Consider the following 12,925-nt stretch of genomic DNA (forward strand, 5'->3'; position numbering starts at 1 on the left):
TTCCTCTGTTTTTGAGATTTATCTTGACTATTATAGGTCATTTGCATATAAATTTTAGAATCAGTTTGTGAGTTTTAATCTCTTACCTTTTATGCTTTATCTTAACCAGAGAACTCCATCTTTCTAAATCAAAGACCACCTTCTTGGCATCCAGCAGCCAAATGCAGCCGACAAGGCTCTCCCCAGAGTTCAGCAACTCACAGGCTGTATAGAGAAAGTTGACTCAGAACACAGACTCCAGCCAGCTCTGCAGATTCTTTATTTGTGGCCTCCAGCTTTGACCTGCCCTTGAAAGGAGACTGCAAACTGTTCCATGACTAGACAGAAATGCATATGGAATTTATTATATGATAAAGATGGCATTGTGTGCTTTGTGAAAAAGATGGATTATTCAATAAATATGGTTTGAAGCAACGGGAAAGGATAAAATTGGAACCCTACCTCATTATTCACACTGAATAAAATTCCAAACAGATAAAAGATATAAATGTTAAAAATGAAACCACAAAAATACTAGAATTCGGGGACTTCCCTGGTGGTGCAGTGGTTAAGAATCTGCCTGCCAATTCAGGGGCACGGGTTCGATCCCTGGTCCGGGAAGATCCCACATGCCGTGGAGCAACTAGGCCCATGCTCCACAGCTACTGAGCCTGTGCTCTAGAGCCCACGAGCCACAACTACTGAGTCCACGTGCCACAACTACTGAAGCCCACATGACTAGAGCCTGTGCTCTACACAAGAGAAGCCACGGCAATGAGAAGCCCGCGCACCGCAACGTAGAGTAGCCCCTGCTTGACACAACTAGAGAAAGCCTGCATGCAGCAATGAAGACCCAACGCAGCCAATAAATAAATTAAAAAATAATTTTAAAAAATACTAGAATTCGTAAAGTAATTTAAAAATAATATTGGGGTAGGAAAAGCCTGAAAAAAATAAAACATTTTCTCATTGCAAACCCTGCCCCTGTATCCCAAAAGTCAAAAGGCAAACAATACACTGGAAAAAAATATTTGAAACACCTATTTATGGCATAAGGTTAATTTCCTTAGTATATAAAGGGTGACTATAAATTAATAAGAAAAGTCTGACAAACTGAAAAAAAAAGGCCAAAGGACATGACCAGATTGATAAAAGTAAATGAATTACAAATTGATCTTTAATAGATTAAAATATGCTAGGTATCATTCATAACCTGAGAAACATGAATCAGAATTATACTGAGATGTCATTTTTCACTATGAGATTGTCAAAGATAAAAGATAAAACTTTGAGAGCACACTGTGTTGGCAAGGGAAACTGGAGTTTTCACACACTGGTTGTGAGAATGCAAATTGATACAACCTTTGTGAGGTGAAATTAGAGAATATTTACCCAATATTAGGTTAAAAAAACCAACTTTTCTATAAATAGTATGATAACATTTATGGAAATTTTAAAGGAAACAAAACTATCATATATTGTTTATGGATACATACACATGCAATAAAAATATTAAAACATAGAAGGAAGGACACTGGCTAATAGCAGAATACTAGCTATTTCTGGAGAGGCAGGGAGGCGAGGAGATGCAGAAATGTACCTGCAGTATCAAGTCTATGCTTATAAAATGTAACATTTGTTAGACCTGTGTGATATGCACGCATTGTTATTATTCTATTTACTTTTACAGATTTTGAAACATTGCATAATTTTTTATTGTACTTTTTTTTTTTTGGCTGTGCTGGGTCTTCATTGTGGCGTGCGGGCTGTTTGTTGCGAGCTTCTCTAGTTGTGGCTCTTGGGCTCCAGAGTGCACGGGCTCAGTAGTTGAGGCACGCGGGCTTTTCTCTAGTTGCAGCATGCAGGTTTAGTTGCCCCGCGGCACGTGGGATCTTATTTCCCCAACCAGGGATCGAACCTGAGTCCCCTGCATTGGAAGGCAGATTCTTTTTTTTTTCTTTCTTTTGCGATACGCGGGCCTCTCACTGTTGTGGCCTCTCCCGTTGCGGACGGAGCACAGGCTGCGGACGCGCAGGCTCAGCGGCCATGGCTCACGGGCCCAGCCGCTCCGCGGCATGTGGGATCTTCCCAGACCGGGACACGAACCCGTTTCCCCTGAATCGGCAGGCGGACTCTCAACCACTGCGCCACCAGGGAAGCCCTGGAAGGCAGATTCTTAACCACTGGACCACCAGGGAAATTCCCAAACATTTCATAATTTTTTAAGTTAGGAAATATAGCTTATAGAGGGATATTATTAGGGTGATGTAAATGTTCCAAAATTAAACTATTACAATGGTTGCACAACTTGGTCAAAATGTAGTAAAGTATCATTGAATTGTGCACTTGAAACGAGTGAATTTTATGGTATGTAAATAACACTTCAATAAAGTTGAGTATAAAGATTATAAAGATATAGGGAATTCCCTGGCGGTCCAGTGGTTAGGACCCCGTGCTTCACTGCTGGGGTGAGGAGGTTCAATCCCAGGTCGCGGAACTAAGATCCCACAAGCAGCGCAGCCAAAAAAAAAAATAATAATAATAAATAAATAAATATATACACACACATATATAATATTGCTTACAAAAATATTTGCTACGTTTTATTTTTAAAAAAACAATTAAAATGAGATCCTTCTGGTACAAAAGTGGCCTAGGCAATTTAGCACTCATATGCCACCTGGTGGACAGACTTGGATAAAATTCCTTCCTTGGTGTTCTGAAGTATCAGGAGGTGATTTCTGCAGTTTTAACAGAAGGGAGTAATAATACTAATATTAAAGATAATAATAGTACATAACTGTTGTTGAATGCTTTCTTTCTGCCTGTTTCTTTGCATGGACATTTATTCTTCCCCTCAACCCTATGAAGTAGGTCCTTTTATCATCATAATTTTACAAATGCAGAAACTGAGGCTCAGAGATGTTCAGTCACTTGCTTAGGATCACACAGCTGATAAATGTCAGAGCCCAGATTTGGACCGAAGTCTGTTTGATTTCAAAGCCAGAGTTGCTGTTTATTCTATTGTCAAAAGTGCAGGAAATCTGGACTTCCCCGGTGGTCTAGTGGTTAAGACTCGGCACTTCCGCTGCAGGGGGCATGATTCCATCCCTGGTCAGGTAGGTTCCACACACACACACACACACACACACACACACACACACACACAAGTGCAGGAAATCAACCATGAAAACTATGAAATATGTCACTGTTCTGTTTATTCTGTGGAGGGTTAGGTATTGGATCAAGGTGGAAAAGAAAAAAGAAAAACAAAGAAAAACTGGAAAGTCATCTAGTGGCGATACCCACAACCACCATATCCAAGTAATGCAATCCCCTGCCCTGTGTCCCCCAGCTACTGGCACAATGCACCTGTGTGCCTAAGATGCTCGTGAGCAAGAGAGTTTCTCACCAGAGCAAATCTGCCACCACATAGGACAAGAATGAAGGGCTTGGTCCCCTGTTCTAAGTCAATGAAATGGAAACCACTATATAATGAACATCTGTTGTATACCAAGCATTTTTCCATAATGTCAGCTCTAATGTACAGTAAGAAGGATAGGTTCTTGGCTTCTTTGGGGGGTCCTCTCATTTGTTACCTGAAATGATTCAGGCCAAAGGGTGTGGAAGCTGCCTCCCAGGGAGCAGGTAAGGACAGGCCCAGAGCCAAGTGACTGCTTCAGCCTTAGTTTCTGAGGACAAGGGGTAAGAATAAGAAAAGAGAAAGGCCCATTCATTTTGCTTGAATGCCAAACAGGCTTTCACGGTGGAGGGAAACATACTCCACCCAGAACGGTGACTCAAGGATCTAGAGGTCTCTGTTAGGTAGGTCCATAAGGCTCTGGCCCTGCCAAGTTCAGGGAACAGGGTGAAAAGTGTCAGCATTCCTCTGGGGCCAGGCCATCAAAGGTAACCTAAGAACATATCTAAGTAACCACAGTCCTGGCCAGGAGCCTCGTATGTGCCCCCTTTAAGGTGCTGTATTTTTCCATTCTGGGAAATTCTTGAAACTCAGGTAACTCATCGGTTCTTTCGCTTGTACCATAGATGAACCCCATGTCTCCTCCCACCTCTCCGCTTTCCAAGCCCAACCTCAGCCCGGTCCTACCTGGCCACATCACCTCAGAGCAAGCCTGGGGTCAGCTTACTGGAGGCTCCTGACCTTCATTCTTTTTTTTTTTTTTAAGATATGTAAGATACATTTATATAATAAGTGTAATGAAGAACATACTACAGGATAATGGGATACAGTGACTGGGGTGGGGAGGTGGGGTGGACTGGGGGTGGCACTTTAGACTTGATCAGTATACACAGCCTTGGGAGGAGGTTGACTTTTTTTTTTTTTTAATTTATTTTTGGCTACATTGCTGACCTTCATTCTTTTTGGTTAGCATGATTTGGGGAGCATGGTGTTCTCCCTGGGATAGGGTTGCCAGATTTAGCAAATAAATATACAGAACACCTGAGCACCTGAATCTAGTATAATATTGTAAATCAACCATGCCTCAATTTAAAAAACATAGGACACCTGGCTAAATGTGATTTTTTTTTCCAGATAAACAGTGAATATTGTTTTAGTGTAAGTATGCCCCAAATATTGCATCATATTTTATCTGACGACTCTACCCTGTGGGTATTTATTTATTTATCACCCTGGGAGTATTTATTTATTTATTTAATTTTTATTGGAGTATTGTTGCTTTACAATGTTGTGTTAGTTTCTACTGTACAGCAAAGTGAATCAGCTGTACGTATACATATATCCCCTCTTTTTTGGATTTCCGTCCCATTTAGGTCAACACAGAGCACTGAATAGAGTTTCCTGTGCTATACAGTAGGGTCTCATTAGTTATCTATTCTATACATAGTATCAATAGTGTACATGTATCAATCCCAATTACCCTGGGAGTATTTAGATGGCTTCCATTATTCTAGAGCAGGGGTTGGCAAAATTTTTCTGTAAAGGGTCAGGTAGTAAATATTTTAACCTTCTGGGCAATATGGTCTCTGTTGCAACTACTCAGTTCTGCAGCTGCAGCACCAAAGCAAACACACACAATGCATAAATGAATGGGCATAGTTGTGTTCTATAAAGTTTTACTTATGGACACTGACCTCTGAACTTTATGTAACTTTCACGTGCTGTGAAATATTATTCTTCTTTTGATTATTTTTCCCCAACCATTTAATAATGTAAAAATCATTCTTGGCTCACGGGCTGTACAAAAACAGTAGTAAGCTAGATTTGGCCTGTGGGTCATAATTTGCCCACTTCTGACCTAAAGCAGAAGAATGAAACTTTTGTCTGAATTCAGATCACAAGAGGATTTGTAAAGACACAGATTGCTGGGCCCCACTCCCAGAGTGTTTGATTCAGTAGGTCTGGGGTAGAGCCTAATAATCTGTGGTTCTACCAAGTCCCCAGGTGATGCTGATGTTGCTGATCAGGGACCGTGCCTTGAGAACCACTGATCTGGGAAGGAACTTCCCCCAATGCCAAGCTCTCTATCTGGGGTATTTTAAAACCTCCTCAGCCTTAGGAAGGATTTTCCATGATGATCACAGATTATAGATTCATTGGAGGGACCCCCACCCCCACCCCCCAACCATCCCCATTCTCAATGAGAATTTCTCTGTGCACTTTGCTTCCAGGATTTTCTCTTTCAGCTAGCCTCAGGACAGAATTGGGATGAGAATTTCCGGTGCATCTGGTTTAAAAAAAAAAAAGCCCCCCGCCCCATTATTAAAAAATGCATTTAAAAATCTTTTATTTTGGAATAATTTTAGTCTTACAGAAAAGTTGAAAAGAGGGTAGAGAAAGTTTTCATATACTCCTCAACCAGTTTCCCTTAACGTTAACATCTTATATTACCATGGTACAGTTATCAAAGTAAGAAACCAACATTAGCACAATATTATTAACTAAACTCTAGACTTTATTTGAATTTCAACTGTTTTTCCACTGATGCCCTTTTTTCTGTCCCAGGATACCAACCAAGATATCACATTACATTTAGTTGTCATGTCTCCTTAGACATCCCTGGTCTGTAACAGTTTCTCATTGTTTATTTTTCATGACCTTGACAGTCTTGAAGGGTACTTGTCAGAATGTCACTCAATTTGATTTTTTTGATGTTTTCCTTATGACTAGTCTGGGTTTATGGGTTTTCCAGAAAAAATACTACAAAAGTGAAGTTCCCTTATCATCACCCCAAATTGGGGTACATGATATCAACATGAATTTTCACTGGTAATGTTAACTTTGATCCCTTAGTTAAGGTAGTGCTTATCAGGTTTCTTAGCTGTGAAGTTATTACTTTTCCTTTTCTATATCAACTCTTTGGAAACTGGTCAATAATTAGAGCCCACACTCAGGAGGGAAGGGAAAAGTTAAGCTTCACTTTCTGGAGCAAGGAATATCTACACACATTGCTTGGAATTCTATAAGGACAATGAATCTCTTCTCCTCCATTTATTTATTTGATAACATTTATATCAGCATGGGCTTAGTATGTTTACATATTTTATACTTTAGGTTATAATCCAATACTGTGTTATTTATTTTCTTGTTCAAATAGTTCTAGTTTTGGCTCTTGGGAGTACTTTCAGGTTGACTCCTGTATCCCTCCATCCTTTTATATTTTGAGCACTTCCCTTCTTTCTGTCAATGCTTCAAGCTTATCTGGTATATTCCTGCCCCGGCCTTTGAATCAGTCATTTCCCCAAGAAGCCCTGTTTTCTTTCATTGGAGAGTGGTATTAGAAACCAAAATCTTGATGTTAGGTGTGCTCATTGCTACTAAAATTAAAAAAAATTATAAACAATTCAAACAGTAAGGAAAAGTTTTTAAAAATTAAGTTAATAGGCCCCTAAATTCCATTATTAAGAGAGGAGGAAGCTTGACATTTGTAAATGTCCTTTTAGATCTCTCTCTAGATATATATGACATCTGTCTTTTTTAAAATATTTTATTTTTTAAAATTTTTATTTATTTATTTACTTATTTATTTTTGGCTGTGCTGGGTTTTCATCGCTGGGCGCAGGCTTTCTCCAGTTGTGGCGAGCGGGGGCTGCTCTTCGTTGAGGTGTGCAGGCTTCTCCTTGTGGTGGCTTCTTTTGCTGCAGAGCATGGGCTCTAGGCACGCAGGCTTCAGTAGTTGCAGCATGTGGGCTCAGTAGTTGTGGCTCGTGGGCTCTAGAGCACAGGCTCAGTAGTTGTGGCGCACGGGCTTAGTTGCTCCGTGGCATGCGGGATCGTCCCAGACCAGGGCTCAAACCCGTGTCCCCTGTATTGGCAGGCAGATTCTTAACCACTGGACCACCATGGAAATCTAGTCTATGTTAGCTAGATAGCTATCTGTCCACATAATTTTTTTTCATGCCATCCATACTCTTCTACAACCTGCTTTATAAACTCAACATGTCATGGGCATCTTTCCATATCTATAAATGAAGCCCTACTTCATTAATTTTAATGGCTGCCTTTTTCCATTTCATGGTGTATCATAATTTATTTCATCAGTCCCTCTTGATGGATAGTTAGGACCTTAGGATTGTCAGGAAACAATCTCTATTTTATATTTTTCTGTGGTCTGCTGATTATCTCCTTGGAATAAAAGGATTTTATTTTGGCTCAAAAGGCTTGACATTGTTTACCTTTTTTTGTGTGTGTGATTTTTGTAAACAGAAATTTAAAGACCTTTTAGAAATTAAAAATGTAATAACGCTCATTATAAACAAATCAAACAGTGCAGCTATGCATGAAGTAAGAGGAGAAAACATCTGCTCTCCTAAGAGGTAACCACTGTAATACTTTTGGTGTTAACTGCTAAGAGTGTGGATTTTGGAGTGAGACCACCACAAATTTCACCAGAGAATACTGTGTGATCTTGGGCAAATGACCTAATATGTCTATGCTTCAAAATTCTCATTCTAAAATGAGGATCACAATAGTACCTATTCCATCAGTTTGTGAGAATGAAATAAGATGATGTATGTAAAAGAGCTTAGTACAGTTTCCGGCACATAATAAGAGCTCAATAAACACACACTATCATTATTGCTACTATTAACATTACAGTTTTTTTTTCCCCCTGGGGATGTATATTTAAAATTTGAATAGCAATTTCTAACTTGCTCTTCTGGTGCATTCTAAAATCATTTCATTTAGATCCATTAGTTAGTTACTTTTCAAAGAGGGGTCCTCGGATCGAATTAGAACCTCTGGGGGTAGAACCCAGGAAACTCATGTTTATCAAGTTTCCCAAGGTGTTCACTAAAGTTGGAGAATCATTTTCTTACACCCTAAAAGATACAGAAAGGAAGAGGGATGGAACACCAATAGAAGGGGTCAACCCCAGCTGGTCAAGGCTGACACTGGGGATATTTACTGGGTTTGAGACAGCATAGTGGAGGGGTTACCTCTGGTTCTGTACTAGAAGGACCTAGGTTTGTTTATTTATTTATCTATTTATCTATGGCTGTGTTGGGTCTTCGTTGCTGCGCGTGGGCTTTCTCTAGTTTCGGCGAGCGGGGGCCACTCTTCGTTGCGGTGCGCAGACTTCTCATTGCGGTGGCTTCTCTTGCTGCGGAGCACGGGCTCTAGGCGCGTGGGCTTCAGTAGTTGTGGCACACGGGCTCAGTAGTTGTGGCTCGCAAGCTCTAGAGTGCAGGCTCAATAGTTGTGGCGCACGGGCTTAGTTGCTCCGCGGCATGTGGGATCTTCCCGGACCAGGGCTCGAAGCCGTGTCTCCTGCGCTGGCAGGCGGATTCTAAACCACTGCGCCATCAGGGAAGCCCCTAGAAGGGCCTAGGTTTGAATCACAGTTACTAGTGTGGCCTTAGGTCATGACCCCACAGAGCCTGGCACACCTGCCTGGCTCCCTCCCTCTCCCACTTTCTTTAAGTCTTTGACAATTGTCACTTTTTCAGCTAGGCTATCCTTGACCACACTATCTATATAAAATTGCCTCCCCGGACTTCCCTGGTGGTCTAGCGGTTAAGACTCCGAGCTCCTAATGCAGGGGGGCCGGGTTTCATCCCTGGTCAAGGAACTAGATCCCGCATGCTGCAACTAAAGATCCCGCATGCTGCAACTAAAGATTCCGTGTGCTGCAACTAAGACCCTGTGCAGCCAAATAAATTAAATACTAAAATAAATAAATAAATAAATAAATAAATTGGGCTCCCCTGGTGGCGCGGTGGTTAAGAATCCGCCTGCCAATGCAGGGGACACGGGCTCGAGCCCTGGCTGGGAAGAACCCACATGCCTCGGAGCAGCTAAGCCCGTGCGCCACAACTACTGAGCCTGCGCTCTAGAGCCCTCGCGTGGCAACTACTGAGCCCACAAGCCACAACTGCTGAAGCGCGTGCGCCTAGAGCCTGTGCTCCACCACAAGAGAAGCCACCGCAAGGAGAAGCCCGCACACCGCAAGGAAGAGCAGCCCCCACTCGCCGCAACTAGAGAAAGCCCGCGCGCAGCAACGAAGACCCAACTCAACCAAAAATAAATAAATTAAATTAAATTAAAAAAATCTACCTCTTAGGGGGATACTAGGGTTGTTACGAATATTAATGAGATAATACATTTGGAGCTTGCAGCACAGTGTCTAGGCATATACTGACTGAATTACTTTTCCCCTCCAGTTTTACTGAGATATAATTGATAAATAAATTGACTGGATTACTATAGATCTAAGGTTCTTCTTAGTTGGCTGAGCACCGGGATAGGGGTGAAGGGATCTTGAACTTTTCTGGCAGATTTCTACTGTTGATCAGCACCTCTGTCCCCTGCTGTCCCCTGGGTCACCTTCCCAGAGGAGTTCCCGGGTCCTCAACAATTAAACAAAGACAAGTCTAACTGGTCCTACAGCACAGAGGAGAAACAGGATAAGCAGGAGCAGCAGAGCCCTAACTTTGACCAAGACTTTCTCCCCTCCTTTCCGCACTCTCCAGTATGTGACTCGGAAGGGATTTTAATAGCAACGGCCGCTTCTACCAGCTAGGTTGATTCTACCAGCAAAGGGGAGGAAAAGGATCCATTTAAGTGACAACTGGGAGTGGGGGCGGGGGGTTTGCGGTGTGGGTGTCGTCCCTTTCCGCGCCGGCGCGTTCTGTCACAACCCCGCGACCATTGCGACAGAGAGAGATCGGCGCTGGCCCTTTAACAGCCCCTTCCCGGGGGCCTGCCCCGCGCGTGCGCACTGCGATTCTGCGCTTGTCATCATGGCGACGCGGGGCCATGTGCAGGACCCTAACGACAGGCGCCTCCGGCCCATTTACGGTGAGTACCTGGGGCCAGTCTGGTTGCCAGCCAGAGGCGCCGAGGGCTGCGGAGCCCGGGGCAAAGGCCCGGGAGGGGCGCTGAGGGGCCGGGAGCAGGGCTGGCGGGCACAGGGGGCGGGCCGCGCGGGCCTCTAGGCCGCAGCCACGGGCCTCGCGTAAGCGCCGGCCTGGCTTTCTTGAGCCCTGAGGTGGCAGCGGCGCGGTCAGGGCAGCGGCAGGTCGGCAGAGCTGGCCTGACAGGCGAGCCCTGTGAGACACTTCCTCTCGTAGAGACCTGCGCTACACGCAGGCTACGTTGTCGGGGCCACGCCAAGGGAGACCCGAGGTCTGCCCGCAGGTGGAAGCTGGCTCCGGCGTGAGGGTGGGACACCCTACTTGAGGGAAAATTCCCCGCTCAAGACTTTTTACCTATGGGAACGGGGCCGAAAGTGTTGTCTGACTAACTGTACTCGGTGCACATGGAGAAACAGAGGTCCCGGGAGGGGAAGGGGCTGACGCAAGGTCACCCAGATCGAGTCTGGAGCAGGCCTGGATTTGAGGATCCCAATCCAGAGCTCTTTGGCGGAGGAACAGCTGCTCTGGACACACGTGGGAGGCGGGGGCGGGGTGGGGCGAGGCGGGGGGGGGGGAGGTTGGCTTGGGCCCAAAATAGCGGTGAAGCGACTGTAATAGCTCGTGTCGAGGGGCATGCAGGGCTTTTCTTTTTTGAAGCTTCTCTGGTTTTTCTCTGCAGCTTGCCTTCCGCGTGCTAAGTGGATCCCCTTCCATAACGTTGACCTCAACCCTCAGGCTTTAAGACCTTGATGGCATTTTGCTATCCCGGTTGTGAAAAATCACACATTTGAGTCAGGGAGAAATACCTCTTCAGTAACCAAGTTGTTCAATAATTTGATAGTGGTCCCTTTTGTATTTCCTTTCCTCTTAGATGGCTGTGTGGTCTTGGTCTAGCTCAGTTCATGGTGAGGAAGGCTTCAAGTTCAGTGGTTTTTGCAGAATTAGACCTCTTGTTTGTAACGTGGATGTTACTAAATGGAGGCTTCTTTGCAATAGCTGAGATCATTTAACTTTTTTGGAAGGGGGTAATAACTATGTTTCTGGTACAATTGGTAGTGCGTTTGTAATTTGTATGATGCTTTGCTCTTGCATCTCATTTCAACAACAACCTTGTGAGGTGAGAAATAATAATAATAGCTAATGTGTATGTATAGACTGCTAATTATGTCAGTCACTGTCCTTCGTCTTAAGTATTTAATCTTCACACATTCTTCGGAGGTGGCTACTTTCCCCCAGTCCCACTTCCCTCTCTCTCCCCCTTTTCTTTCCACAGATGAGAAAACTGGGGCTTTACTGATGTGTAATTTGTCTAAGGTCACTCAGCTAACATGAAGCTAGGATATTAACCCCTGTGGAATGTCCCAGGCTTACTCTTTTAACCACTGTGCTAGAAATCACCTCACTTGAGCTGGAGACACTGACTTGCCAAAGGTCACGTAGGTGGAGAGTGGTGGATTTCCATTTTCCCAGGGCTACATATTCTCATGCCCTCCAGTATACATTTTAAAGGGCAGAGATGACATATGTTAGGGTGCTTGAGGGTAGGAACTGAATCCAAGGTTCACAATTGGTGGCTGGTTACAGCTCTCTGCAGCAGCTGCCTGCAGATTTTTTTCTTTTTTAACTTTTAGGAATAATTGGATTTCTAAAATTATTCTTGAGGACCAAAGAAAATGCCTTTGGGGTCCCATAAGTCACTTAGAAATAATAATGTTTTGAAACTATCCAATAAGGAAAACCTCTAGTCCGTTTCATGCTGGTAAACATCAGGATATGTTAAACAGATGTGATAGGTCATATTCTCAAAACTGAAGCCAGAATTATGTAGCTTTTGTTATAGTTACATGGGAAGAAGATAAGAAAATACTTTCTTTAGGAATTCCAAGGCAATTAATATAAACTGACAGAAATAGGAAAAGAAAGACTGACCTTGACTTCAGCACTTTTGACTTTTGACCTCTAGACTTTGGGACAGCCTCTGCTTTTGTGTTTAAATATATTAGTATCTCTAAACCACTGTCGTTCTTGAATTTGGACCTTCATTAGCTGACAGATGAACATGCTTATGCATGGTGGTGCTTGCCCACCAGCCAAAAGTTCAACAACACTCAGTGTTGACTGAGTGCTTATTTGTGTGCTAACTGTCCTATTAGGTAGGTAAGATTATTGTGAGCATAGTAGTAAACTGAATGCCAGACATTAACTTGCTCAGAATTGCAGCTAGTAAACTGTAGAGCTGGGATTTGAACACAGGCATTCCCACTGGAGAGCTCAGCCTTTCACTGAGTTCAGATCCCACAGCATCACGATCTTTATGCAGCATTATTTATATTGCCAAGGTTTAGGATTTTACAGCTGTTAGAAACTTTGCCTATGACCTCAGCTCTTGCTGATACTGTTGAGGATAGAAGTGGACAGGGTCATTAATTGTGAAATTATGGTGGGTTGAAATTCTATTTTTGGTGTCTAGGTATGAAATAGCTAGTTGATTAGTTGAACATCTTCAGAGTGCTTCTCTTTACTCATAAATTGGTAAGTTTGGGTAGTGCATTTTTGGTTTTTGAAAACCACCTTGACCTTCCAGAACACCTACTTTATTATTCTTTCT

General features: G+C 43.2%; 1 protein-coding gene across 5 annotated transcripts in view; it reads left to right on the forward strand.

The window, feature by feature from the left end:
* The first annotated feature begins 10,014 nt into the window (after positions 1–10,014).
* Positions 10,015–12,925, forward strand: part of NAA25 (N-alpha-acetyltransferase 25, NatB auxiliary subunit) — a 73,883-nt gene continuing 70,972 nt past the window's right edge. The window contains exon 1 of one of the 5 annotated variants that reach the window (XM_033837022.2): positions 10,015–10,261. In XM_033837022.2, the coding sequence (XP_033692913.1) occupies positions 10,204–10,261 (58 nt within the window). In that variant the 5' untranslated portion in view covers positions 10,015–10,203. The remainder of the gene's footprint in view (positions 10,262–12,925) is intronic. The other 4 variants (XM_033837020.2, XM_033837021.2, XM_033837018.2 and 1 more) reach the window with 4 other exon arrangements.

The sequence above is a fragment of the Tursiops truncatus genome, chromosome 13, assembly GCF_011762595.2.
Source record: "Tursiops truncatus isolate mTurTru1 chromosome 13, mTurTru1.mat.Y, whole genome shotgun sequence".
Lineage (NCBI taxonomy): Eukaryota > Metazoa > Chordata > Mammalia > Artiodactyla > Delphinidae > Tursiops > Tursiops truncatus.